The 23,973-nt window shown below is 43.1% G+C and overlaps 1 protein-coding gene across 10 annotated transcripts in view; it reads left to right on the forward strand.

Annotated features, from left to right (window-relative positions):
• Positions 1-23,973, forward strand: part of Asph (aspartate beta-hydroxylase) — a 209,180-nt gene that overhangs the window by 90,499 nt on the left and 94,708 nt on the right. For all 10 annotated transcript variants that reach the window (XM_050164096.1, XM_050164090.1, XM_050164038.1 and 7 more), the window contains 3 exons: positions 13,002-13,087; positions 17,437-17,523; positions 23,390-23,540. In XM_050164096.1, coding sequence (XP_050020053.1) covers positions 13,002-13,087; positions 17,437-17,523; positions 23,390-23,540 — 324 coding nt within the window. The remainder of the gene's footprint in view (positions 1-13,001; positions 13,088-17,436; positions 17,524-23,389; positions 23,541-23,973) is intronic.

Genomic DNA, 23,973 nt, shown 5'->3' on the forward strand with positions numbered 1-23,973 from the left:
CCCAGGCAGCCACAGCTCCATCCTCCACACGCAGGCAGCCCCGGGTCCACCCAAGTCTCTGTGTATTCACTTTCATTTCCCAGCACTCTGAGTTAGTATAATTACTGAGTGTGCAGGATTTGAGAATAGAACTTCATTGAGCAATTATTTGGAGATTCATGTAACGGTAGGTAATAAAAGCTCATTTTTACTGACAAGCACTAGAAATTTTATTGCTACAGTAGAGTGTGTTTATTCATCCACGTTCAGGTCTTTGGATTAGTTCCAGCTTTGAGCATGACAGGTATATTAAGAAATCTGTGTAGAAGTCATTGTGTAGATGCATGCTTCCATTTCCCTTGTGATATATAGAAATGGAATGGTTGGGTTATATGGTATATCCTTAGTGTCTTAGGAAACTTGTAAGCTAGTCCACACGGATGTATAACTTCACTTTACACTCTCTTTGTAGAGTGCCACTTCTTCCCCCATCCTTCCCGACGTTTGTTTTATAGCTACTGCTGGCCACTGCAGCCACTCTGATAGGTCTGTGTTCAGTTCCCATTTGCTTTCAACTTTTGTTTTTCTCGTGACAATCATTTGTCTGAGCATTTTTGTTGAACTTTTTCATACTATCTCTTCTTGGAAGAAGTGTTTCTTCAGACTTCACCTATTTTTTTTTTATTAGTATGCTTCTTTTTAAATCTTGAGTTTGGGATTTTTGTCACGGTATTTAAAACAGCTATTATACCTATCTTGTACCTTTCTTCCATTTTTCATCTTTGCGTTAGTATGATAAGCAGCGTTAATTGATTTTTCAGATGTTGGACTAGTAGTATAATTTTCAGAGTTAAGCCTCTCTCTGTACCTTTTCCTTTATCTGTCTGGTTGGGTTGGGCTTGCCAAATGTTTGCCTGGAATTGTTTACACAGGCGTTGGTAAAGCACTCTGGCTGTTAGTGATACTTTCATGTACTGTCTCTGTCTGCTGTTGGTCTCAGGAGTAATGCTGACTCATGGTGTAAGTTGAGAAAAAGGCTGTTGTCTTCAAGAATTTATGTGCTGTTACTTCCCGAAATACTTAATGTAATTCTCCGATGAAGATTACTGGGCTTGGAATTTTCTCTGTGGGAAGATTTTGAACCACAAGTTTGATTTTTTTAATTGACGTAGATGTTCAGCTTAAATCTTCTTGACTTACCTTTTTAAGTTTGTGACTTTCTAGAATTTGGTTTCATTTTACCTACTTTGTTTAATTAATTTACAAAGCGTTGTTTGTGCTCTTGCAAGACTATGTGGTGCCGCCTCTTCCCCAGTATCGGCTATTTGTTGTTTTCCTCTCGATTGTTCTGGTGGGTGGGGTTTCACTTATTTAACCCTAGCATGATCTTCAGTTTCATGGCTTTATTGCTGTTGTGCTTGGTAGCTCCTTGCATCTGTTCTCAACTCTACTCTTCCCACTCTTCCTCTTACGTTCTGGTTCGTCTTCTTCTTTCTGTGAGGTGGAAACTTGAAATTCTCTGCCTGTCCAGTGATGTGTGGCTGTTGCTGGGGACTGTTCTAAAAATGCCTGCTAAGTCAAGTTGCATTGTTTCATTGCTCCGGTCTTCTGTATTCTACATTTAGTCTTAGCCAAAAGGCCGAGAAGCAACAGGTCTTTTGTATTTTCATATCAACATTATTCTTCTCTTATCCTATTTTGTACTGAGTTGAATTATCAAATTATCTAATGGGCTTTCGGGTTTTTATAATATTCTTATAGTTTTGTCGATATTAATTCATATATTTCGTAGCTCTATTACTAGGTGAATAAGCACTTAGATTATTATACTTTCTTATGGATCAATTCTTGGTTCAGTATGAAATAGCCTTCTTTGTTTCCGGTAATATTCATTGGCCTGAAATTGACTTTGAACATTCACGTAAAGACTCCAGACTCCTTTTGATTACTATTAGAATAACATTCCGTTCCTCATCCAGTTGTTTTTAACTGGTGTGTGTCTTTATATTTGAGTTGTATTTCTGTTGAAGGGCTCTAGCAGGCCTGAGCCCGGCAAACACAGACCTGAGCATGGCAAGCAGGTTTTGCCTTTTTCCCTTCTCCTCCTTTATAAAACCATTAGATTACATTCCTAAAGCTGCCCGCCAAGGTCCATTCCCTTATTTGGCCACTGACTCATTCCTGAGACAAAACACCAAGGTCCAGCAATCAAAATTCACCATTTTATTTGGCTAATGTGTCTAATCAGGATTTACCAGCCCACCCTAGCACAGACAACCCTTTTCTCCTTAAAATCCCACTTGTGCAAAATCACCAGAACACCTGCTTTCTTTCTGCATGCTGTCTGCCTTTGCTCCTCTGAGGGAATAAATCTCCTTTTCTTGCTGAGCATTTGGTATGGGGTGTGTCCTGTGCTGAATCTTGGGGCCTAACCCTTGCCCTTGTAGTCAGCATGGGATTAAGTCTTGGTTTGTTTTTGGTTTTCCCTAACCTAAAAGTCTTTATCTTTTAATTGCCACAGTAAATTGGGCATTTATAGTCAGTGTGGCTCCCGGTATGCTTAAATTTAAATCTATCATTTTGTTCTGTCTTCCGCTTGTCACAGCTCTTCTTCGTGCATTTTTTCTTTCTGCTTTCTTGCAAATTATTTGAATAATATTCATAATCATGTCATGTCTTTGCTGAATAACTACAGTGATTTCCTTAGAGTTTGTAGGCTGTGCCTGTAGCCGCTGCTCAGCCTGTATGCTGAATTGTATGACATCACTTCCTGTGTGCACTCATACACTTCCCATTCTCCTGCCCACTGCTGTGCTGCATCCTAACACACTACCTTTGCATGTGCACCAAAGCCCATCCAGTACTGTACTTATTTTTCTTTATGATTATCTTTTAAAGATGAGGTTTTTGAAAATATTTAAACAATAGAAAAAAATAGAAAACAATAGAAAAAAGCTATTTCCCCGGTGTCAGTACCATTTCTGGTCCCTTCACTCTTTGTGTGCATTTTTGTTTCCACCTTGTATAACTTATTTTCTGTAGGAAGGCTGCTCTGGAATATTTCCTACGGAGTAGTCATACCTCCCGTAAGTCCTTCCTGCTCTGACATGTGTCAAACCGCTTTCATCTCCTCTTTGGTTTCTGAAAAGTGTTTTGCTGGGTATAAAATTGTTGGGATACTTTATTTGGTTAGTGTGTTTATATCATGACTCCATTACATCTTCTTCCATTTTCTTCTGGCGGAAATTCTTCCTTGCTATTTTTGTCTTCTTTTGAACATACCTGTTTGCTCTGTCTGCTTTTAGGAGTCTCTTAAAAAAAAAAAAACTGGCTTGAGAAACTTGATTTGTGGCCCTCACAGTGACTGCCTTCCACTCCCATATATATAGTTTCTAGAAAACCATTGTCTCATGTATTGTATGAAATATTTAAAAGATTGTCATTACACTTAATCATAACTTTAGTATGTGAAGGAAATATCCCCTGTAGTGTGGTGTTTTCTAGAATACTTACTAGAATAGTAATGACTCACTTCTTCATGATATCAAGTTACAGGTTTAAGTCTCTGGTTCTAGTCTCAACTAAAATCATATTTGTTCATGGTGAGAAATGTACCAGTTAAACAGGTACGTTTTTTTTCTATTTGTTAAACTTTCAGAAATCGTTTTATCCTCTCTCTGTTACCCAAATAAGCAAAAGCATTTCTTATTTTCTGGAGACCAAGATTTTAGTCACCGTTGGGTTGCTTGCCAAATGTCTGTGGTCCTTCTCTCCTGTCAATCAGCTCTCCTAAAAGCCAAGATTAATAACTTGTGTAATATCAGGTGTTCATGTTTACTTTCAGGGGCAAATGTGAAAGGCTCTCTAGAGAGTCCTCTTACTGCCATCATCCAGCTGGTTTTAGACACCCATGGTGAATCCCGCGGAACTTCCATCTTAAAATATGTGAAAATTAAAGGGAGTGGCTGCTGTGCTGTGTAACACTTATCAGATCTACAGAACCTGTTGATAGTGAAACAATTTCGTGAAAATTACTGAAACTCTGTCTAGTAAATTCCTAAACCATTACCAGTGGAATATGCTCTGCCGTGCCTTTAGCTGTTAGAGATGCTGGACCTCAAAGTTCTGCCTTTAGCTGTGCTAAAGATGCTGGACCTCAGAGTTCTGCCTTTAGCTGTGCTAAAGATGCTGGACCTCAGAGTTCTGCCTTTAGCTGTGCTAAAGATGCTGGACCTCAGAGTTCTGCCTTTAGCTGTGCTAAAGATGCTGGACCTCAGAGTTCTGCCTTTAGCTGTGTGAGAGATGCTGTATCTCAGAGTTCTGCCTTTAGCTGTGCTAAAGATGCTGGACCTCAGAGTCGCTTGCTGCTTACTCATCAGGGGGACTTGGCTCCCTATTCCTTTTAGGTTCTCCCAGAGACACCGTGCATAGCAAGTCTAGGAGAGATAGAAAGGGCATTGTTGTGACATTCATGGGAAACCACTGTTTCACAGAAATATTAAGGGAAGCAAAAATTAAAGTACCTTTAGGCACTGTTTAAACAAAATTAATGCAATCTGGTAGATAATTTTCTGACATACATCTTACATACGTTTCTGCTCTTTGAAAGTGGATGTTGTATAGAATTTCAAGGCTGGCAATTAGGGACCACAAATCTGACTTTAATGACCAGCAGCTATTGCACTGAGCAGTAACGCTTTGGGAGCCGTTAACATGGGTGGCTCTCTATTTTACCCACATTATAGAGCTATTTGACCTGTACTTGTTCTGCTGGCTGTTCTGCCTTTTCCCTACATCTGATGCTTGTGTTTGATGCTGAGCTTGTACCTCAAGCCACCCTCACCCTATGTATCTACTTACTGAGGATGGGACCCATACCCTCCCGGTGTGAGCATGTGAGCTTCCCTGGGGCTGCAGTCCTGGCTCTGGTTTTTGTTGCTTAGATACTCAGTTAATGGTTAGACCAAGACTGTTTGAGCTGGTTCTGGAGTTAAGCAGTGATGAGCTCTTCCCTGCTGAATGTAGATGGTGTTCACAATGGCCATGCATAGGAGTCTGGACTGCCTGGGCACTGATGAGGCTTCTGTTACATCTAGAAAAACACATCACTTAGTGTCTAAAAGTTCTAATTTAACATATGGGGTCACATCTGTTAAAAGATTATTACTCTAGAAGGGGAATGATGTATAATTTATTAAAATAATCCTATGGGGAGACAGCGAACTCCATTTAATGAACTGAAATACTTGCTGGCTTCACGGAATGTTCCCAGCAGAATCTCACAGTCTTTCCATCAAGGGGGCAGATGAAAACAGTTGCCCTTTATATAATGTTTACTGTGTTGTGTTAGTTAGTGTCTCTCAGCTGAAAAAAATATTTATGTTCACTGTTCAGAGTAAGCTTTGAATATTGGACTCCTGCTGGTTTGTAGCTGGTATTTAATTCTGAGGGGGACAAAGGTCCATTATTTCTCCACTGTAGGAGGCAAGGACGGGGCACTGTCCACCCATCCCATCCCGTCACACTGCGGCAGAAGGCTGGCAGGTCAGAGGCTCCAGAAGTGGTGCAAACACACCTCTTCGCCCACTCATACTTAGGAAGTGTGCAGCCCTCACTTCCTCGACGCCTCGGAAGGGGTTGCTTTTGACTCAGATACATTATTTTTCCTTTATCATGTAGCAGTAATATCAACAAAGGCCTTTACCCAGAGCACTTCCACGACTGTCTGCTGATTAGGTTTCTCAACAGCAAATAGCATGCCTGTCTCTCAGTGTACTAACAGACTGATTTCAGAACCAGTGGGAGGCTTAGCAGTAGGGAACACCTTGCACAATTCCTACCTTTAAAGGAAAGAGAAAACAGCAGAGGGCTCCAGCCCACATTCCATGCCGGTCTCTTAAGGAACACTCCAGATGCAGGCATGCTAGTCCTGTGCTCAGCAGGTGTATTTCCATCAAAGATCCTGACGCAGGATTGATTCTCTAGGGGTTTTCCTCACTGTCTCCTTGTCCTTCTCACACATCTTATTATTTCTAACGTTGAAATTTACTAGTAATTTTGTTTTAGAAATACCAAATGTAACTCCTGATTTTAATTTAGGAAGATTAAAATGTTTAGTTGTATTTGTCTTAATTGTCTTTTAACCACGATCAATGTAGTAAAATTGCTTGACGTAACTGTGAGATTCATCCTGCATGTTGGGTGGAAAGCACATTTTTTTCTTGGACACTGTAGTATAATCTCATATTTCTTTCCCATAAAGTATTTTGCTTTTCAAATTAATTTTCATGAATTTTCATCAGATTCCACCTTTGGTAACTACTGTAATAAAAGCCAGTCACTAATATTTTGCATGAATAGTCTTGATGAATGCTTGAACACATTGAGTATTTTTTGCTTGGAGTATTTGGAACTAGAAATGCTTTGGATTTCCAACGTTAGGAATATTTGCATAAACCCAATGAGATACCTTGAGGATGCAACTCAAGTCTTGTCAAGTAATTCATTTATATTTCATCTATACTTAATTCACATAGCCTGAAGTTAATTTAGGTCCCGGTGGTTAATCTCGGTTGTCAACACTAGGAGCTATAAAATCACCTGGGATAACAAACCTCAGAGACTGTATGTTGATTACTTTAATTGATACGGGAAGATTCACCCATGGGCGTCACCCTTCCCTAGGCAAGGTTCCTGGACTGTACAGACAGGATGAAGTGAGCAGAGTGCACACATTCATCATTCTCTGCTTCCTATGGTCAGGCTGTCAGGAGCCCGGGCTCTGGCTCCACCCATAAGGAAGCAGAGGATGCTGACAGCCTGCCTTCCTAACCGTGGTGCTTTCCTGCTTGATGGACCCTAGAACTGTGAATCCAAATGAACCTCTCCATTTTCGAGCTGATTTTGTCAGTATATTTTATCACACTAACAGCATAAATACTTCACAATTTTCTGCACGAAACAAATTTGTAAGTGTTGAAGTATCAGATTGGTAACTTCATGTGTTGCTCAGAAAGTTTTGAACTTCTGCTCTGTTCCAGGCACATTACTGAAATTCCTTCCCTGAGGAAGATGAAAACAACCAGTGTCCCTCTTTGTAAGGCCCTAAACTTACAAGTTGTGATTTCACCAGAGTTCACCGAGATTATTACTTACTAAGCGCCATGGGTGAGGGGTCACATACAAGTGCAAGGACGGTCCTAGAGAATCCATACTACAAGGTCTACACACAACAGGGATGATAGCTTTCCTGTGGCTGTGTGGATGGAGTCTGCTCCATTCATCCCTTCCCACCCACATCCTCTAGCCTCTCCCAGAGACGCTAAGGCCACAAGTAATGAGTGTGGAATTGCAGACAATTTGTTGGGGTGGTTGGATATTCAGGTGAGGGTTCCATGACCCAACCCACCCCATCTTCTTCCAAAAGGGAAGGTCAACATGCAACAAACCCACTATGATGATCTTTGGCAAGCAAGCCCACCCGGACTATACAAGATGGCAGAGTTTGGCTGGAAGGATAGCCCTGTACAACCGAGCATCTCAGATTTGGGTTTTATTTTGTTTCTTATCTTTTTAATATATTTCAAATTTTTCCAAATTTTTAAAATTATTTTTATTAGGAGAAGGTGCCACAGCACAGCACACGAGTAGAGGTCGGGGGACAGTTTGCAGGAGTCCTGTCTCGTCTTCTGTCTTGTGAATTCTGTGGCTCACACTCAGATCAGCAGGCTGAGTAGCACGTGCCGCCCTCAGTGGGTCATCTCACTTGCCCAGAGTGGGATTTTAGATTAGGAATCTCAAAGTCTAAAGGGGTTTGGGGAGCATGAGAAGTACACTGTGGCACCATAGGTGGAGAGTGGGTCAGACAAGTTACCTAAACCTCTACCTGCTCTGTCTGGGAAGTGTTTGACGGCAGAGCAAATCCGAAATTAATAAAAGAACAAAAACAAATGAACAAACAAAAACTTACACATTTACTAATACCATAGCTGTACTGGGTGGTTTTGCGTGTCCATTTGACACAAGCTAGAGTCACCAGAGGAAGGAGCCTCAGTTGAGGAAATGCCTCCATGAGATCCAGCTGTAAGGCATTTTCTCATCTAGTGATCAATAGGAGAGGGCCCAGCCCATGGTGGGTGGTGCCATCCCTGGGCTGTTTCTTGGTCCTGGGTTCTGTAAGAAGGTAGACTGAGCAAGCTGTGGGAAGCAAGCCAGTAGACAACACCCCTCCATGGCCTCTGTATCAGCCCCTGCCTCTGGGATTCTGCCCTGTTTGAGTTCCTGTCCTGACTTCCTGCAGCGACTAACGGCAATGCTTTTCTTCCCCAGCTTGCTTTTTGGTCATGGTGGTTTTGTCACAGCAACCGAAACTCTAACTAACGCAGTAGTTCACACAGATTTCCACTGAATTCAGAAGCAGAATTTTAGCTGGGCAGTGGTGGCGCACGCCTTTAATCCCAACACTCAGGAGAAAAGGGCAGGAGGATCTCTGTGAGTTCGAGGCCAGCCTGGTCTACAAGAGCTAGTTCCAGGACAGCTAGGACTGTTACACAGAGAAACCCTGTCTTGAAAAGCTAGTACGTAATAAATAAATAATAAATAAATAAATAAATGTTAAAGTAAATTAAGATGCTGTATGTGGAAGTTGTAACTAATGTCAGTATGATGCTTCATGCCTCTATCTTCCATGGTGGGTAGGCAGGGTCAGATACCCACAATGCACTGGTGGAGACTTAGCCAGAAATTTTAAATCACCCATAAGTGGCAACGCTGAACCCCATGCTCTCATCTTTCTACTAAGCCAGAGTGGGTTTATGTGATGTAACTGGGTGCTTAAGACACCAAATGAAGGAAAATTCCTATGGTTTTTAAAGATCCCTTTATCTTTAGAGACAGTAATACAAAGTTCAGTTAGCTCCATTGTGCAATGCACTACTTGCACTAATACTTCATTCCACTCTGCCATCACGATCAAAGCTCACGAACAACCCACTCTTCCAATGCCTGGGCCAGATGCCAGAGACAGGAGGCAATTGTAAAGAATGCTGGCATTGCAGACTACTGGGGACAACCCGAGACCCAGTCTTGGCTCCACCGTTTAACAGAATATGCATCCTGGGTAAGGGACGTGTGTTTAACCAATTAAGCACTCAATAAATTGCCAGCTGTGTATCAACAAAGAATTTCCCTGGTGTAATAACAAGCACCCGGGAAACCCAGGAGACTTAAGAGGCTGAGGTAGGAAGATCATCTGAGACAGAGTTCAAGGCGAGCCTAAGCAACAGAGTAAGACCTTTGTTTCATAACCAAAACAGAAAGAACACTAGAGGCCCAGAGTATAGCTCATTTGGTAATGCTTTCGTTGCATGTAGAAAGCCCTGGGCTCAGTCTTGATCCCTGCACTTTGTAAAACCTGGCCTGGTGGCTCATGTTTATTACCAGCCTGTATTGGAAGCAGGAGGATCAGATACGAAATCAAGGATTTGAAGTACAACTGCCTGATTTTCTTTCGTTGTACTTTTGGAGAAAGACTTGTATTGACAAAGATTGAAAAATAAAAGTCTTCTTATAATGTAGACAGAATCCTCATGAGCCGTCCATCTTAAGTTATCCAAACTCAACAAAATAACCATCTTTCCCAGTCCATGTTTCTCCTTTGAAAGGCTCAGTGGCTGACCATGGTGGTGCAGGTCTGCAATTGACCTTAGGCAGCTCAGGCAGGAGGATAACAACATCCAGACTTGCCTGGTGTGCAGAATGAGCTCAAATGTAGCTTTGGGAAATTTAAAGAAAACTTGCCTCAAAATAGTAGAAAGAGAAGTGGGTAGAGCATGTTTCTGGGGTGCATTATTCTTGTGGTTTAATCCCTAGACCACGGGGAGTGGGGAATGAACTCTGCTAACATTATTGAAATCAAGGAAAATCGGAGGCAAAGAGGTCTTTGGAAAACCAGTCCAAACTCTCCTTTGTAAGTAAGGAAACTGAGGTACAGGGAGCATAAGAGAGTTTGCCAAGTCCTGTCTTCACAGGAACCAGGTCTCACCATTCTGACACCTTGTTCATTGGCCTCCAGAATAAGGATGGGGTGAACTTTTATTGTCATTCAGGCTTCTCCCTGCTTATAAACATTTAAAAATAAAAATAGCCTTGATTGGCTAAAACTTCAATTTAGCATGAAAACTGGGGCAGGCTGCTTTCTTGGCAGTGGATGCTATGAGGTTTTGATATTTTGTCTATTTTTGTGCTGCTATAGAAGTGTGAAGCACTAGGGTGCTTACATGCAACTCTTTAGTGGGCATTTCATTTTACTGTAGACTGTTCTGGGTGCCCTAAACTGCCAATAATTCTTTTCCTAAATAAATCTCATGTTAACTTGAACTCCATGCCTGGTGCCACAGAGGACACATTGGGGGAAGACCAACAACACTTTGAGTGAAGCCTGCCCTCAGGTTCACACGGGCTCTCCTGGAAGGCCCCACTGTCACCCCGCTGACACAAGAGATGTAAGTCTTCACTGAGACGACAAGACAGGAGCTCCTGTGGCCACCATTCCACACCCCGAACGGGGTTCATTTCTACGTCAGTGTCTGTGCTAACGTACGATAGGCCGTGGAGAAGTCCCATTATTTGGCAATATTTCGATCTCTCTTTTAAACGGTTTTCATCATCAGGACAGTTAGGAGTAAGTAGAGGTGAGAAGGGGAAGCAAACAAACCAGATGAAGATCTGAGCAGTCATTTTCAGTCTCTAAATAATGAGATTTGAAATACTTAAAGTTTCAGCTTGATTTCTGAGGAGAGATGATTGAAAGAAGATGGGGCTTGGATAACAGAATACCGGATTTCTTTATGGTGGGCTCCAGAACTGGGCGTGCTCTCCTACTCTGAGTAACAGAATAGCTCTGGTTCTTCAGGGTGGGAGCCTCCTCCATGAGCGATCAGCTCAGCTGAGTGTGCACTCTTCTGAGATCACCCCGTGTGTGAGGAGGTCAGGCAGCTTTCTAGGCTTGCACTCTTCCGAGTCCGTCTGTCTAATTTACGTTTGTGCCCTGCTCAGGCACATGTCCAGGAAGACGGTGAAGGGCTAAGACTCAAATACACAGGCATAACCCTTTACCAATAACTCACAGCCTCTATCCTGGGGAGGGCAGGAGGTTAAGCATTTTTAGGCAAATTCTCACCTGTTTATTGGAAGTAGCAGAAAGAGAGAGGCCCCTGTCACCCAGCATTAGCCAAGACTCCACAGCTGAGGCTTGGTCCACACTGGACACCAACGTTTACAAACAGTAACTCTAGAGGATGCCAGAGACAGTGATTATTCCCTGCACCTAGGTTTTTGTCCGATAAAGTGATTTCTGCGTCTAGCTTGTGCTAAGTGCCTCATGAACAACCTTGATTTAATTATCATATTCTATACCCCCCCCCCATTTTAAAGCAGGAAAGTGACTCGGGTTTAGAACCCTCCATGGCATGTATGTATGTGTATGTATGTATGTATGCATATATATGTGTGTGTGTATGTATATATTGTTGTATGCTGTTAGCCATGATAAGAGTTGAGTCCCAGACTTTTGCCACCATCCTTTAACTGATGACTTTCCCCTCTGGAAGACCTGTCCTGACCCACATTTTAGGTGAGAAAGCCAGAGTGCTGAGAGAGTAGGTGGCAATGTACCACCACAAGGTTGGAGAGAGGAGGGTGAGCAGAAGTGGGTAGACTGAGGTTTGGAAGGGTTGGTTGGTCAGCTGTGAAACGGCAGAGACTTCAACACTCTTAGATGCTGATGGAGCCTAGAACAGCTAGCAAGTGAGACAGAGAAAGGACTCATTTCTTGGGCTGAAGACAAGGGTCTGTGGGTGCATGCATGGACTCTTGGGGAATCAGAGTGTCTCCTGCTCTCTCTCAGAACAAGGTGAAGGTTAAGAAGTTTGTAAGTTTAATAAAAAAGAAAACAATTTATCTTTGGTTTGTTCTCATTTACCCTGTTGTATTCAGCTTCTCTATCTGTCAGTTTCTGAAGTATCCTTAAAGCTTCTGCCTTTGACAGTCTGTGTTCCCAGGGAATTGAGTGCAACTGGGTATTCCACAGTCATTACCCAGTGTGCACCAGCAGGCCCTGCCCTTAATCCTGAAGAGTGGAGAAGGGTCTTGGTTTGCAAAGGGCCCCAAACCACTTGATAAATAAGCGATAAGACAAGACTCAGCCTTGGTTTAAGACATGGTGTCACCCTGCAGGAGTCTGTGATTTGGACTACGTAATTACAGGCATGAATATGGCAAGAGAATAGCTCTAGTTCTTCGGGGTGGGAGCAAGAGAGGGAAGAACCATCAAAGAGACAAGTTTGCTGAGGTAGAGGAGAGACGAGGCTGGGCAGAAGACGAAAGTCTCTAGAAGAAGAACTAGGCAGGGAGAGAGTTAGCAAACAGAGCAGTATCCAGTATGGGGAGGTTTTATCAGCCACGTGGCTTTGAATGAAAGCATGGGGGTATTTTCAGCCAAGAAGCATAAGGAAAGTCATTTTATGGAGAAATTGGCCTATGAAATAGTGCTTGAAATAAGACGGGAGCCTGTGGTATTCACATTAAGCAGAAGCATGGAATCTATAGGGTAGTTGTGACTTCCTGTCATGGGTTTTTCTGTCAAGCATGAATATGGCTCATGACATCCCAAAGCAATGACAACCATGAGAGCCAAGCTTGCTGGCTACAGATCGCCAGACGGGGTCTAGTAAGGTGAAGGAGATTTTAAGTAACCAGGAGAATTAGGAAGTGGGCATGAACTGTGGGTGAAGTTCACCCACTGACTTGGTCAGAATGGTGTCTACATTCAGTTTGCCATGTAGTGCAGGATAGCCTACAGATTGGCAGTGTTTTTCTAGGTGTTACCGGCTCTCTGTTCACTGATTGAAAGTGAACTAGAATATTCTTGCTCCTTCAATTACATGGATAACAAAACGTGCCTTCTCATAACTGCCTTGACAGAAAAAGAAATTAAATGGAAAACATTTCTCTCTCTCTTTCAGTTAAGAAAAAGAAGACTAAACTTCTGAACAAATTCGACAAAGCAATCAAGGCTGAGCTGGACGCTGCAGAAAAGCTCCGGAAAAGGGTAGATTGCTGTTTTTGTTTTGCACAAGGATGTGCAGTAGTTTTATCGTTAAAATCTTGGGGATTGTAGATTTTTGGAACGTGTAATAATGGTAGTGACACCAATACTAAATGGCAAAGAAATAATCTGTGACCTTCCCGGACACCTTGGCACATGTGAACCAAGTCACGTGGGCAGCACTGCACTCCAGGGCCACAGTGGAAGAGGATGGCCGTCAGGACCTCTGACCTAGTGTCAGCTCACCTCCATGGGCTTCTGATTGCATGGATTCCGTAGCTGCTTGGCCACTGCAGGCTTCAGTTTCCTCATCTATAGAATAAAAATGATATGTATGAGTCCCAAATCCCTCTTGCTTTTTGTAAAGCTCATTATAAGAAAAAAGGTATTTCCACTGCCCAATGCCATATTACCATCACAGTCAATTCTGTAGGCCTTAGTGTGGAAACAAAAGTCTTGAGTCCAGCACCTGTGACCATGAAATGACACAGGCCTGATGTTCTCCTCACACACAAAGCTCATGGCAGCTTTGCTTTGTTATCAAGTAATGGGAATGTTCTGATTTTGAAAACAATGAATCGACATTATATTGACATCTTTATCTCCATTAGTGTAGTCATAGCCATGTAATATATTACAATGATAAGATAATTCACAATATACTTATTATATTGTGGTCAGGATGTTTACTTAATTATCTTCTTGTGTTTATTTTATCTTAGAAATGTCTTCTTGACTGCATTTAAATTTAGAGTCTGTAGTTGTCATTAGTTTTTCTGCCATGTGTTTTTTCTATCGAATAGCCATTAGCTGCAAAGAAGTGGGCTAAAGGCATGCAAGCAAGGAAGACACTAAGAAAAACCATGCAAGTTAGGAATGGGAGTGGGATAAGCTTGCACTTCTCATCTGTTTATTGGAAGTAGCAGAAAGAGAGAGGCCTCTGTGCCCAGCATTAGCCAAGACTCCACAGCTGAGGTTTGGTCCACACTGGACACCAGCGTTTACAAACAGTAACTCTAGAGGATGCCAGAGACAGTGATCACTCCCTGCACCTAGGTTTTTGCCCGATAAGTGATTTCTGCATCTATCTTGTTTCACTTCATAAAGCAAATCTGTCCTATGAGCTTTGCTGTTGTTGTCATTTGCTTGTTTTTGTTTTGTGTGTTTGTGTGGGGTTGCATTTCTTGATCCAAATGAAGCAGAGACCCTCTTCCCTCATCTCATTGAGTTTCCTTCCGATTCTCTGCCCTGGATCATGTCTGTAATCATGAGGAGGCTATAGGGAAAGGTGACTTTGGGGCTACAGCATAAATGAAGGCCCTGAAAGCAGGAGTCTTCTGTGGTTGTGATGAGCAGGGAACACAGGTGGAGCTACCAAGAAGCTCATAAGTCAGTGGGATCTCCAGTGCTGGCAGGGTGTTCTCCAGCCCCGCTCATTTGGAGAAATTATGGTGTTTTCCTTAAGGAACACTGTGAGTCTGTAACGGGGAGAATTAAAGAGGAAGGAACAGCAGCCTCGCCATTCACGTCTGCTCTCGAGACATGTTGTGACAAAGCCATCAAAATAATTAAGTCTTGTTTATGATTGTTTTTATAGCTAGTATTTCCAAAAGATACGACTCAGTATACAAGAATAGTTGAAGACTGAGCCAAGGTGCCCCAGACAGCTGGTATGGCCTCGTCCATCCCTCACGTCAAAGTTCTACACTGTGGGGAAGCATGGGCTCGCTTTCTGTTATAGCCAAAATTGTATGGAATCAGATCACATTTGAATAACCTAAGATTTCTTTTTTCGCTAATGGGTGTCTATTTACATGTGTGGGTGTACACATGCCCTGATATCCGTGTAGAGATCTGAGGACAGCTTGCTGGCATCTGTTATCTCCTGCTATGTGGGTTCCCAGCATCAAATTTGGATTGCCAGGCTTGGTGGCAAGTACCTTAGCCTACTGAATCATCTCGTTGTCCCTGAATCATTGAATTTTTAAAAATAACATGTTTATTTAAAAATTTCCTTTATCCACCCCCACAGGGTTTAATATAGCCTAATGAAATATATTCACTTTTAATGGAATTATTTATTAGAATAGTATATTTTAGTGGAATCATTATTGTAATAGTATTATAAATGAAAGTCTTTAAGGAGGTAATTGTGTACTCTTCCTTTTTTGGTGGTGGTGGTTTGTTTGGCATTTTTTTGGTGGGAGGTGGCGGTAATAAGAAAGATAGCAAGCAGGATGAACACATGGAAGGTCACACCACAGCCTATAATTCTTGCTGCTCATGAAGTCACCTCCACTTCCTTGCAGGCAAAATTGAGAGAAACAGAAGCCGACTAGAATAGTCTAGTCTAGCAGAATAGAATAGGATAGGATAGAGTAGAGTAGAGTAGAGCAGAGCAGAGCAGAGTAGAGCAGTTCACCATAATAGCTGTCTGTATGGAGCCCACAGAGAAGCGCTCTGCTGCAGAGCTGAGTGGATAGTGAAGGGTCTATCCACGTGAGCCCACGATTCCCCACATCCCTCCAGGGGATTCTGCAGTCCATCTGCACCAACTGTCAGGATGGCCTTCAGCACTGCCCACTGGCTTCACACCAAAACAGTGTGGGCCTTGTACACATCTCTCCAGAGCTGTGTCTATATAAGTAAGCTACATTGAAGAACAGATCATTTTAGGAAGTTAATTATTAATACTACATGCTTTTCAAATCAGAATAAGTGTGGAATAGCAGTATTATAGCTAGGAGAGATCTTGAGGGAGAGAAGCTGAGTAAAAACAGACACATTAATATTACAGTCAACTCGTGTGAGCACCTACGATGATCCCCTATGAAAGCCACACAGCCTGTTGCTTGAGGCAGTCCAAAGGCTACGTTACCAAAGAGGAATGATGTGTTGTGAAATTTGTTATGAATCTTGGTGCACCTGTGTTTTTGGTCTGTTAGTGGTACACTTAACACCATGGCCGTGAAAGTGGTTTTAGCAATTAAAGGATACGAAATAAGCTGAAATGGTCCACCAAAAGATAACCAAATGCTAATCCCTGGAATCTGTACAGGCTTCCTCACTTGGAGACAGGTCCTTCATATGTGGTGGCATTAAGGATCTGGAGGTAGAGAGTCTACCGTATTCCCCATTTGGTCCCTTCGTTTCATTAAATGAGGGGACCATGATACAGAGGAGATAGAAGGAGGCATGCACAGAGAAGATGTGCACCTACCAGAGTGGCGGCAGGAGTGATGGGGCCACCAGCCAAGGAACACGGGAAGAAAGGGGTGGACTTCCCTCTGGAGCCTCTGGAGAGTGTGTGCTCTTGGCATTTCAGCCAAGAAAACGTGATTTTGATATCTGCCTGCCCAGAACTGTGAAAGAACAAATTTTTCTTGTTTTAAGCTACCAGGTTTAACCAGGTGGTATGGCCCCAAATCCATAGGAAGTGAAGGCCCACATTGGTAAACTGGAAAATGACCCCCCCCTCCTGCAAGGATAACCATTTCTTGAGACCCATGAACGTGCCTTGGAAACATTTTTAAGATGGATCTTTGTAGGTATGATTTTCATAGACTGTCTGAAAGTCCCTGAATGTGTCGCTTTTAGAAAGGCAAGAAGAGATTTGGTACAGCAGAAGGCAAGACAAACAGATGTAAAAGGAGACAATCTGAAGAGGGAAGGGAGAGGAGCCATGCAGCCCCAGGCCAAGGGATGCTGACAGCTTCAGGAGCTAGAGTGGTGTGGACAGATTCTGTCCTGGAGCCTCTCCAACACCTTGATTCCAACACCATGAAACCAATTCAGCCTTCAGCTCTCCAGCCATGAAATTCGTAGTCATTCATTGGCTCCCTCTTAGGACACTGATTGTATTTAATTCTGAAGTATAAAGAGGGAGGCAGGAGCTCATGTGCACCATGGAGGCAGGCATGTGTTCGGATGAGCCAAATCAACCCCGACTTCCACCAGAGACCAGTATCGTGGTCACTTGGACTGATGGTCTTCTTGTTTGTTCTTCGTCCTTTTCAGACTTTGAAGCTGTGGTGACCTCATTGCCTCCGACAGGCCTGAGGCATCCCACATGTAACTTAAATGTCTTCATGAAGAAAACCTGTGGGGACTCTGTCGATTGAGAAAAATGTGGTTATCTTCAACAAAAGTCTTGTTTCATCGTTTCCGACACACCTCATTTTAAAAATTAAGATATATTCCTTACAGTTTTAATGTCACAGCTTTGTCTTTTGTAAAGTAGCAGGTTCTGTTTAGCATTCAGAAAGAATTCCAAAAATTTCTGATTGAATTGTTTGCTTACTATTAAATAACAAAACTAAATACCATTATTCCCTGGGGTTATATTCACACAGGGTAAAGTCGAGGAAGCAATGAATGCATTTGAAGAACTGGTTCGGAAGTACCCCCAGAGCCCGCGAGCGAGATACGGCAAAGCACAGGTAGCCTGGCCTTTCTTAGAATGCTTTCCCGAAGCTCACATGTTTTGTGTAATCGGAGTTTTCTCTCTTCCACATTTGCTTTCTAATTTCTAGGTCATTTCCCAGATAGATAGATAGATAGATAGATAGATAGATAGATAGATAGATAGATAGATAGATAGATAGATGATAGACAGACAGACAGACAGACACACAAAGAAAACATGTCATCTTAGTTGAAGCAATTTTCAATACTGCATCTGTCTAATCTAGTACTTCCAAAAGACTTGTGTCTGGTTTTGCCAAGAAAATAGAGGGAGGACACCTCTGCCATTAGTTCTCTGTTTCAATTTTCTATGATTTTCATTTCCGGTCTTTGGAGCATCTAGGCTCTATCGTGTGATTCTTGGCATTGCATCTTTCTTGGAGAGACCTTTTAAAATGTGGCATGGATGGTGCTTTGTTTCTTTGCCTTGATTCACTTCTCATCAGCCACCTCCTCCTCATTTCTTTCTCCATCATCTCTTTTGGGCTTTATCGTCTTCCAACTCCTGTCGCAAGGCTTGGCCATACTCACCTGCATCATCACGAGCCCAGCTGTGCTACAAATGTTTATTTTGCATTTGTTTGATAGTCAGTCAGCTGTGGCCACAAAAGAGGACAAAAAAACTGGCTCGACATAAAAGAGTTCATTGTGTTCCTGACCTTAAGATAGGAAACTGGTGCCCTGTGCACTGCCACCATGGAAGACGGCAGGAATGGCAGACAGATTCGGGTTGACGGTGTGGCATGATCTTTGGGATTAAAGGCGTGTGCCACCACTGCCCAGTAGGCAGTGGGATTCTACGAGCAAACTTATGTAGTCTCGGTTGCGGCTGATTTGAGTGAAGGTGGCAGAGCAGACGACACTTTTCTTGGGAGGAAACTGAGATGAGTCAGGGTCATGGAAGGAGCTGCTAGGTAGAGGAAATAGAGAGACACAGGCCATGATTCGTGGCAACTATATTGGTGTCAGAAATCTGAACAGAAAGAGGGGCCTACTGGGGGAAGGGGGCAGACAGGGAGGCCAGCAGCCCCTCACATCTCTTGTTCTCCGTGCCTTGGGAAGCCTTTGGAGGCTATTATTCATGTAGGTGACCACCTGGTAGCTTTCTGTAAAGATTGCGTTGGTTGCCAGTTGAGAGAGAGAGCACAGTCAGATGCACAGAAAGTAGGTGGCTGTCTCAGTGTGGCGTGCGTGAGATGCTGGTGGCATGGTTCCTGGCCATGGAGGGCAATAAGGGCAAAGAGAGATTCAAAAGGACTTTAGAGAAAAGGAATTGACCACTGACTCCTAGTTTGACGTGAGTAGCTGAGGAAGGGAATGCGAGTTCCTGGCCAGGCCGAGAAGCTGCTGAGCTGAAGTTTGCAATTGCAGTGGTTATTAGAGACTCATGGGGTGCATCAAGGAGACCATGAGATCATGGAATTTGGAAATCAAGAGTAAAGCCAGAGCTGGTGAAAAATACGTCAAGGAGTAAACTTCGTGGAGGAGAAGGAGTGCTGAGGTCGAGCTTTGGCGGGATACAGGTCCCAGAGAGGAGATATGGAGCCAATGGGGGAAGAAAGGTATAGATGCACAGCTGAAGCTTTAGCAGCTCTCTCCCTCAACGGAGAGACTGTTTATATACCATGTTGATTACATAGGTCATTTGGCAAGTATCAGGGCCCTGAATCCCTTTTTACTTCCTCATTAATTACCCAGGGTGAAGAAAACAAACTACAGAACAGACAACCTTATCCAAAACAGCTTTAGACAGCGGCTGTCAAATCAGGAAGTTACAAATTTGTCAGGGTTTGCAAAATATAGGACCTTCTTTTTTTTTTTTTTTTTTTTTAACGTCTGTGGCTAGGCTGCCTGCTCACGTGGTTACAGTATGTTAGACAGTCTGGAATTATTTTTACCTTAACCAAGTAGAATCATCTGATGTTTTCTAAAATGCAAGCTTTACAAAACAAGTCATAATAAGCAATTGACTGGCTGGTTACAGCATTTTTCATGTCCCTTAGTTTTATAGTAGGGACCTGTTCTTTTTATATGCTCCCAGAAAGGAAGACCCTGGTACAGGGCTTCATTATAGGGCCATGGATATGCTTGTGACATCCTGTACCCAGAACTGAGCAAGGCATTTCTCGAAATCTCCCCGATTGATGCCACAATCCTTGGGGCACAAGGAAGACCCTTCCTTCTGTGACTCTCCTTTCAGGTTGTGACCCCCTGTCTTCAAAGTTTCCCTCGGGAACATAAATATATTTCCCCAGGGGCAGCCTAAGCAGAAAGTTCCCATTATTACACAAGAGCTCCTAAGTGCTCCAGCCACAGATTCTTTTGATGAAGGTTCACTGGAACGTCGTCAAGCTGTGTCCTCCGCTTCAGGACTCACGCTGTCCCTTGTGCCCTTTCCTGCACCAAAGGAGATGATCTTGAACTGGAAAGCAATGGCTGGAGAGCTTCAGGTGTTAGTGTACCAAGAAGTAGCAACCAGTGTCCCCTTGTGTGTGACCCTGTGATGCATCAACAGGAGGACAGCATGTCTCGCTCCGAACTGAAGGTGGAGGCCACTTGAGAGCCAGCTGCTCAGTCTTTCTAGCCCATTCAAAAGTAATTAATTCAATTTCATTAAATTTACCTAAATCAAATTTGCAAAACAATTAATATAAATAAGTTTCCCATATTTTTGGTACACACCAGATATATCGCATAGCAACTGCGTGGTTTTGGTAAACTAATTGGGCCATAATCTTCTAACACTGGGAAACTATGTTGCTATTGAGAGAGGATGTTCATCACCAAAAGATCCAGAATGTCCACATAAGTGATGTGTTTTGCCGTTAATACCAAGTCCTTGATTATGGAAAGTCCATTAACTGGAAGGAAAATGGTTGTTCAAATGTTAATTATGGAAGATTGTTCTGTGCTTTGCAAGGGTTCTCTGTATGTATTGTAATCATGGTGACTGGAGCCTCTGGATGTAGTGCTCTCTCTGTGTGTAGTTTTCCTTCACAGGAGGAATTGGAGATGGGGGCCTCAGGCAGTAGTTTTTAATCTCTAAGATATTACGCTACAGATGTTATCAGTGTTAACACTAATGTGGCATAAAACAAAAGTTAAGCATGGCAAATTAAATTTTAATCGAGTCAATTAAAGGAAACTTGGAATTTTTAAAAGTTTTAAAAAATAAAAGTCGACAAATTTTGTAAGAAGGACTAAACTGTGACTTTTCCAATTCTCAGTTAGCAAATTCGGCAATTTCTTTGCAATATCGCAACAGCTCTTAAAGCGCCAACACTAAGTCAAATATAAACTGTAGTGTCTATATTTTTAAGTATCACTGATTACATGCTATTCTTGGATCTCTGCAAAAAAAATCACTTTTGAGCAAGTTCCCAAAACAGTAAATGCAAAAATCTTAAATTATTGACTGAATTCACTCCGAGGCTCCGAGGTACAAAGTGACAGGTTCCCTAGGAGGTTTGAGTGAATTAGTCCACCCAAGAATGTGACAGGAATGTCCGTGACTGAAGCTCATTCTTAGCCTGGCTTGGGTGACCCATAGACATCAACTGTTAAAAGACTGATCTACACATACCAACTGATGTTGGTTCTCACAAATGACTTGCCCTCTGAGGAAGGAGATGCGAAGATTTTCTTAACAAGTCCTCGGACTTTACATACTAACCAGCACACAGCTTATGTTAAATAGTAATTATATCCACCCATTCTAATTTTAAAAGCACACTACTTTTAGCATCAAACTGCTGTAATTTTTCTTGAATGCTGATCTTCAAATGAAAGTCTGTCAACTCTGATGAGCTATTGAGGTCCACCTTACACCTGCACCCCCCTGCCCAATTTTTCCTGCCTCTGGTATTTTATTCCCCATTCTCTATCTGAAGTTACGAATCTTGGGTATCTTGTTAGGAAAATAAAGGTGTCCAGAGACTTTACCCTCTCACACAATTGCACTGATACCTTGTATCCATCCATTGGCGGGTATTAGCTGCCCTGTCCCCTTCTCCCTTCCCCAACCAGAAGACTTCCATGTCTTTTGTGTCCTCTCTTTTCCCCAGCTTTTTCCCTTTCTGCTGGGTCGTTCCCATCTACTGAGAAACATAATATATCATCTCATCCTGAAGACTTCTCTCTGGGCTCTCAGCCCCCTCTACCTGTAGATACATTTTCCGGTTCCTGTTACAACTAGCGGTTTTGAAGGAGTTCACCTCCTCCATCCTTCCCATGTTCTCTTCACATGGCTTCATTCTGACACATGTCTTCAAGAAATCCCCTGAAGCCATGATGCCAGGGCCATTGAAGGGAAGAGCAGTCCATCAAGTTCTCTTGCTATCCTCCTCTTATCCTTCGTGATGGCCATTTGGAGCACACTTCTTCTCTTCCTCCTAAAGCCTTTTCTTCCACTTGGCCTCTGGAGCATTGCTGTGTTGTTGTGTTTTTCCTACGTAACTCTATCTTCATCCCCTTTGCTCGTCTTCCTGTGTCTCCCCAACCTCTAATGATCTTGAAACAATGGATCATCTCAGGATCCAGTTCTTGGAACTCCTCTGAGTCTACACTCACGACTTCTAGCTTGCCAACTTTAAACGCCATGCCCATTCTTGACCCTTCCCATGCTCGTGTCCTGAACGCCAGCCTCTCCCTCAGCTCCACACCCAGGAATGGACCTACTACGTGTTTATCTCCACCTGGCATTTGGTTTACTGTATCCAGAATTAAACTCCTGACTCCTTGTTCCCCAAGACCTGACTGTGTCCTATTTTCCCACTCTCAGGGGTGATAGTTCAGTCAAGTAGTCACTGACACCAACCCTGAATTCTCTCCTCTCTCTCTTTCTCTCTGTCTCTCTCTCCTACTACATTCAGTGCATCTGTAGATAACTTGGTCCTGACCTTCAAGCTGATTCCACAATCCCATCTCTTCCTGCTCATTACCACTGCATCAGCCCAGGCAACTGCCATCCCTGGCTTCTTACCTGACCTCCCCACTTCTGCTCTCCTCTCAGCCTGATCTCAGTACTGTGGCTAGCACAAGCCCCCGGATCCCTTCAAGGCACTAGATCATATGAGACACCCACATCTCTCTCTCCACACATAAGAGTCAGAATCCTCAACAGCTTTCCGGATCTGAATCCCCTGATGCCACTGTCACCTCCCTCCGCCCCTCCACCTGTACAGCCTTCCCTTTGTTCCCCGCTGTGTTGGAAAGCCACAGCCTTTGATGTTCTCTGCTTTAAAAATCTTTCCTCTTAGCCTCGAAGTCTTTCCCCTTTTAGACTCCCCTGATTGTCCCGATCAAACCAGTAGTTTTCCCATTCCACATTCATCGCCTGTCAGCCCACTATGTCTATGAATAGCACCTTGGTTTGTATTTCTCATTTCGTCCTTTCCTAAATGGAAGCAAAATGAGAAAAGAGCTTTCTCTAGTTTGTTCGACTCATGTGATACATATGTAAAACAATTGTCTGATCCCTGGAAAGCTGTTGCATGGATGAAATAAATGAGTCACTGAGCACAGAATAGGAAGACCAGACTGTGAACTAGAGTCCTGTGTGTATAACGTTCTCATATATTGTGAAGTCCATCCCCACCAGCCCTAGAAAGTATCTGGATCTTACAGTTTTCCTCATCTGTACCTTAGTAGCGACCTTTTCTTCCTCTTCCTGAAATAGCAGTTACCTTGCCTTCTTTTGTTGGTATCATTTGCTAGAGAAAAGGCCAGTTTTCTCTCTGAAAGGCCTGTCTAAAGGTTAACTGTCATAAATCTCTTGGGGGGGGGGGAGGAGTGACAAGCCTAGAGGTCAAGGGACAATGATCTGTATCGGGCATCCTCTAGTGTGAAGACGACTTGGCAGAGAAGAGGAGGAGCAATGAGGTTCTGCGCAGGGCCATCGAGACCTACCAGGAGGCGGCCAGCCTTCCCGATGCTCCCACAGACCTGGTGAAGCTGAGCTTGAAGCGACGGTCAGAAAGACAGCAGTTTCTAGGTGAGAAGCAAAGAGCTAAGTTGGAGAGAGACGGCACATGGGCACGTTTCAGTGACAAGAACCTGGTACCTACTCACAGCCAAAGTATCTACAAAGAAGCCTTGCTTTACAGCTAGTTTCTGCTAACTTATCTGTCTTAAATAGACCTTTTCTACATTTAAGCAGTCCTAACCTCAGTAATTTTATACACGTACATGTGGGGGGGGGTCTGTTTGTGCACACACGGTCATGTGTGCTTGTAGAGAAGCAAATGTTTGTGAACATCCAGGCCAGAGGGAAACCTAGGTACCATCCCTCCTTATATTTTAAGGTTCTTCACAAGCCTGGACTCAATGGCTCTATAGTTCCGAGGACCTTCCTGTCCCTGCCTTCCAAGTTTGGGGATTATAAACCTGCACCACCTGTGTGGCCTTTTTACTTGGATTCTGGGTAT

This window comes from Alexandromys fortis, unplaced genomic scaffold, assembly GCF_014885135.2.
Source record: "Alexandromys fortis isolate MF-2015 unplaced genomic scaffold, M_Fortis_MF-2015_v1.1 scaffold_18, whole genome shotgun sequence".
Classification (NCBI taxonomy): domain Eukaryota; kingdom Metazoa; phylum Chordata; class Mammalia; order Rodentia; family Cricetidae; genus Alexandromys; species Alexandromys fortis.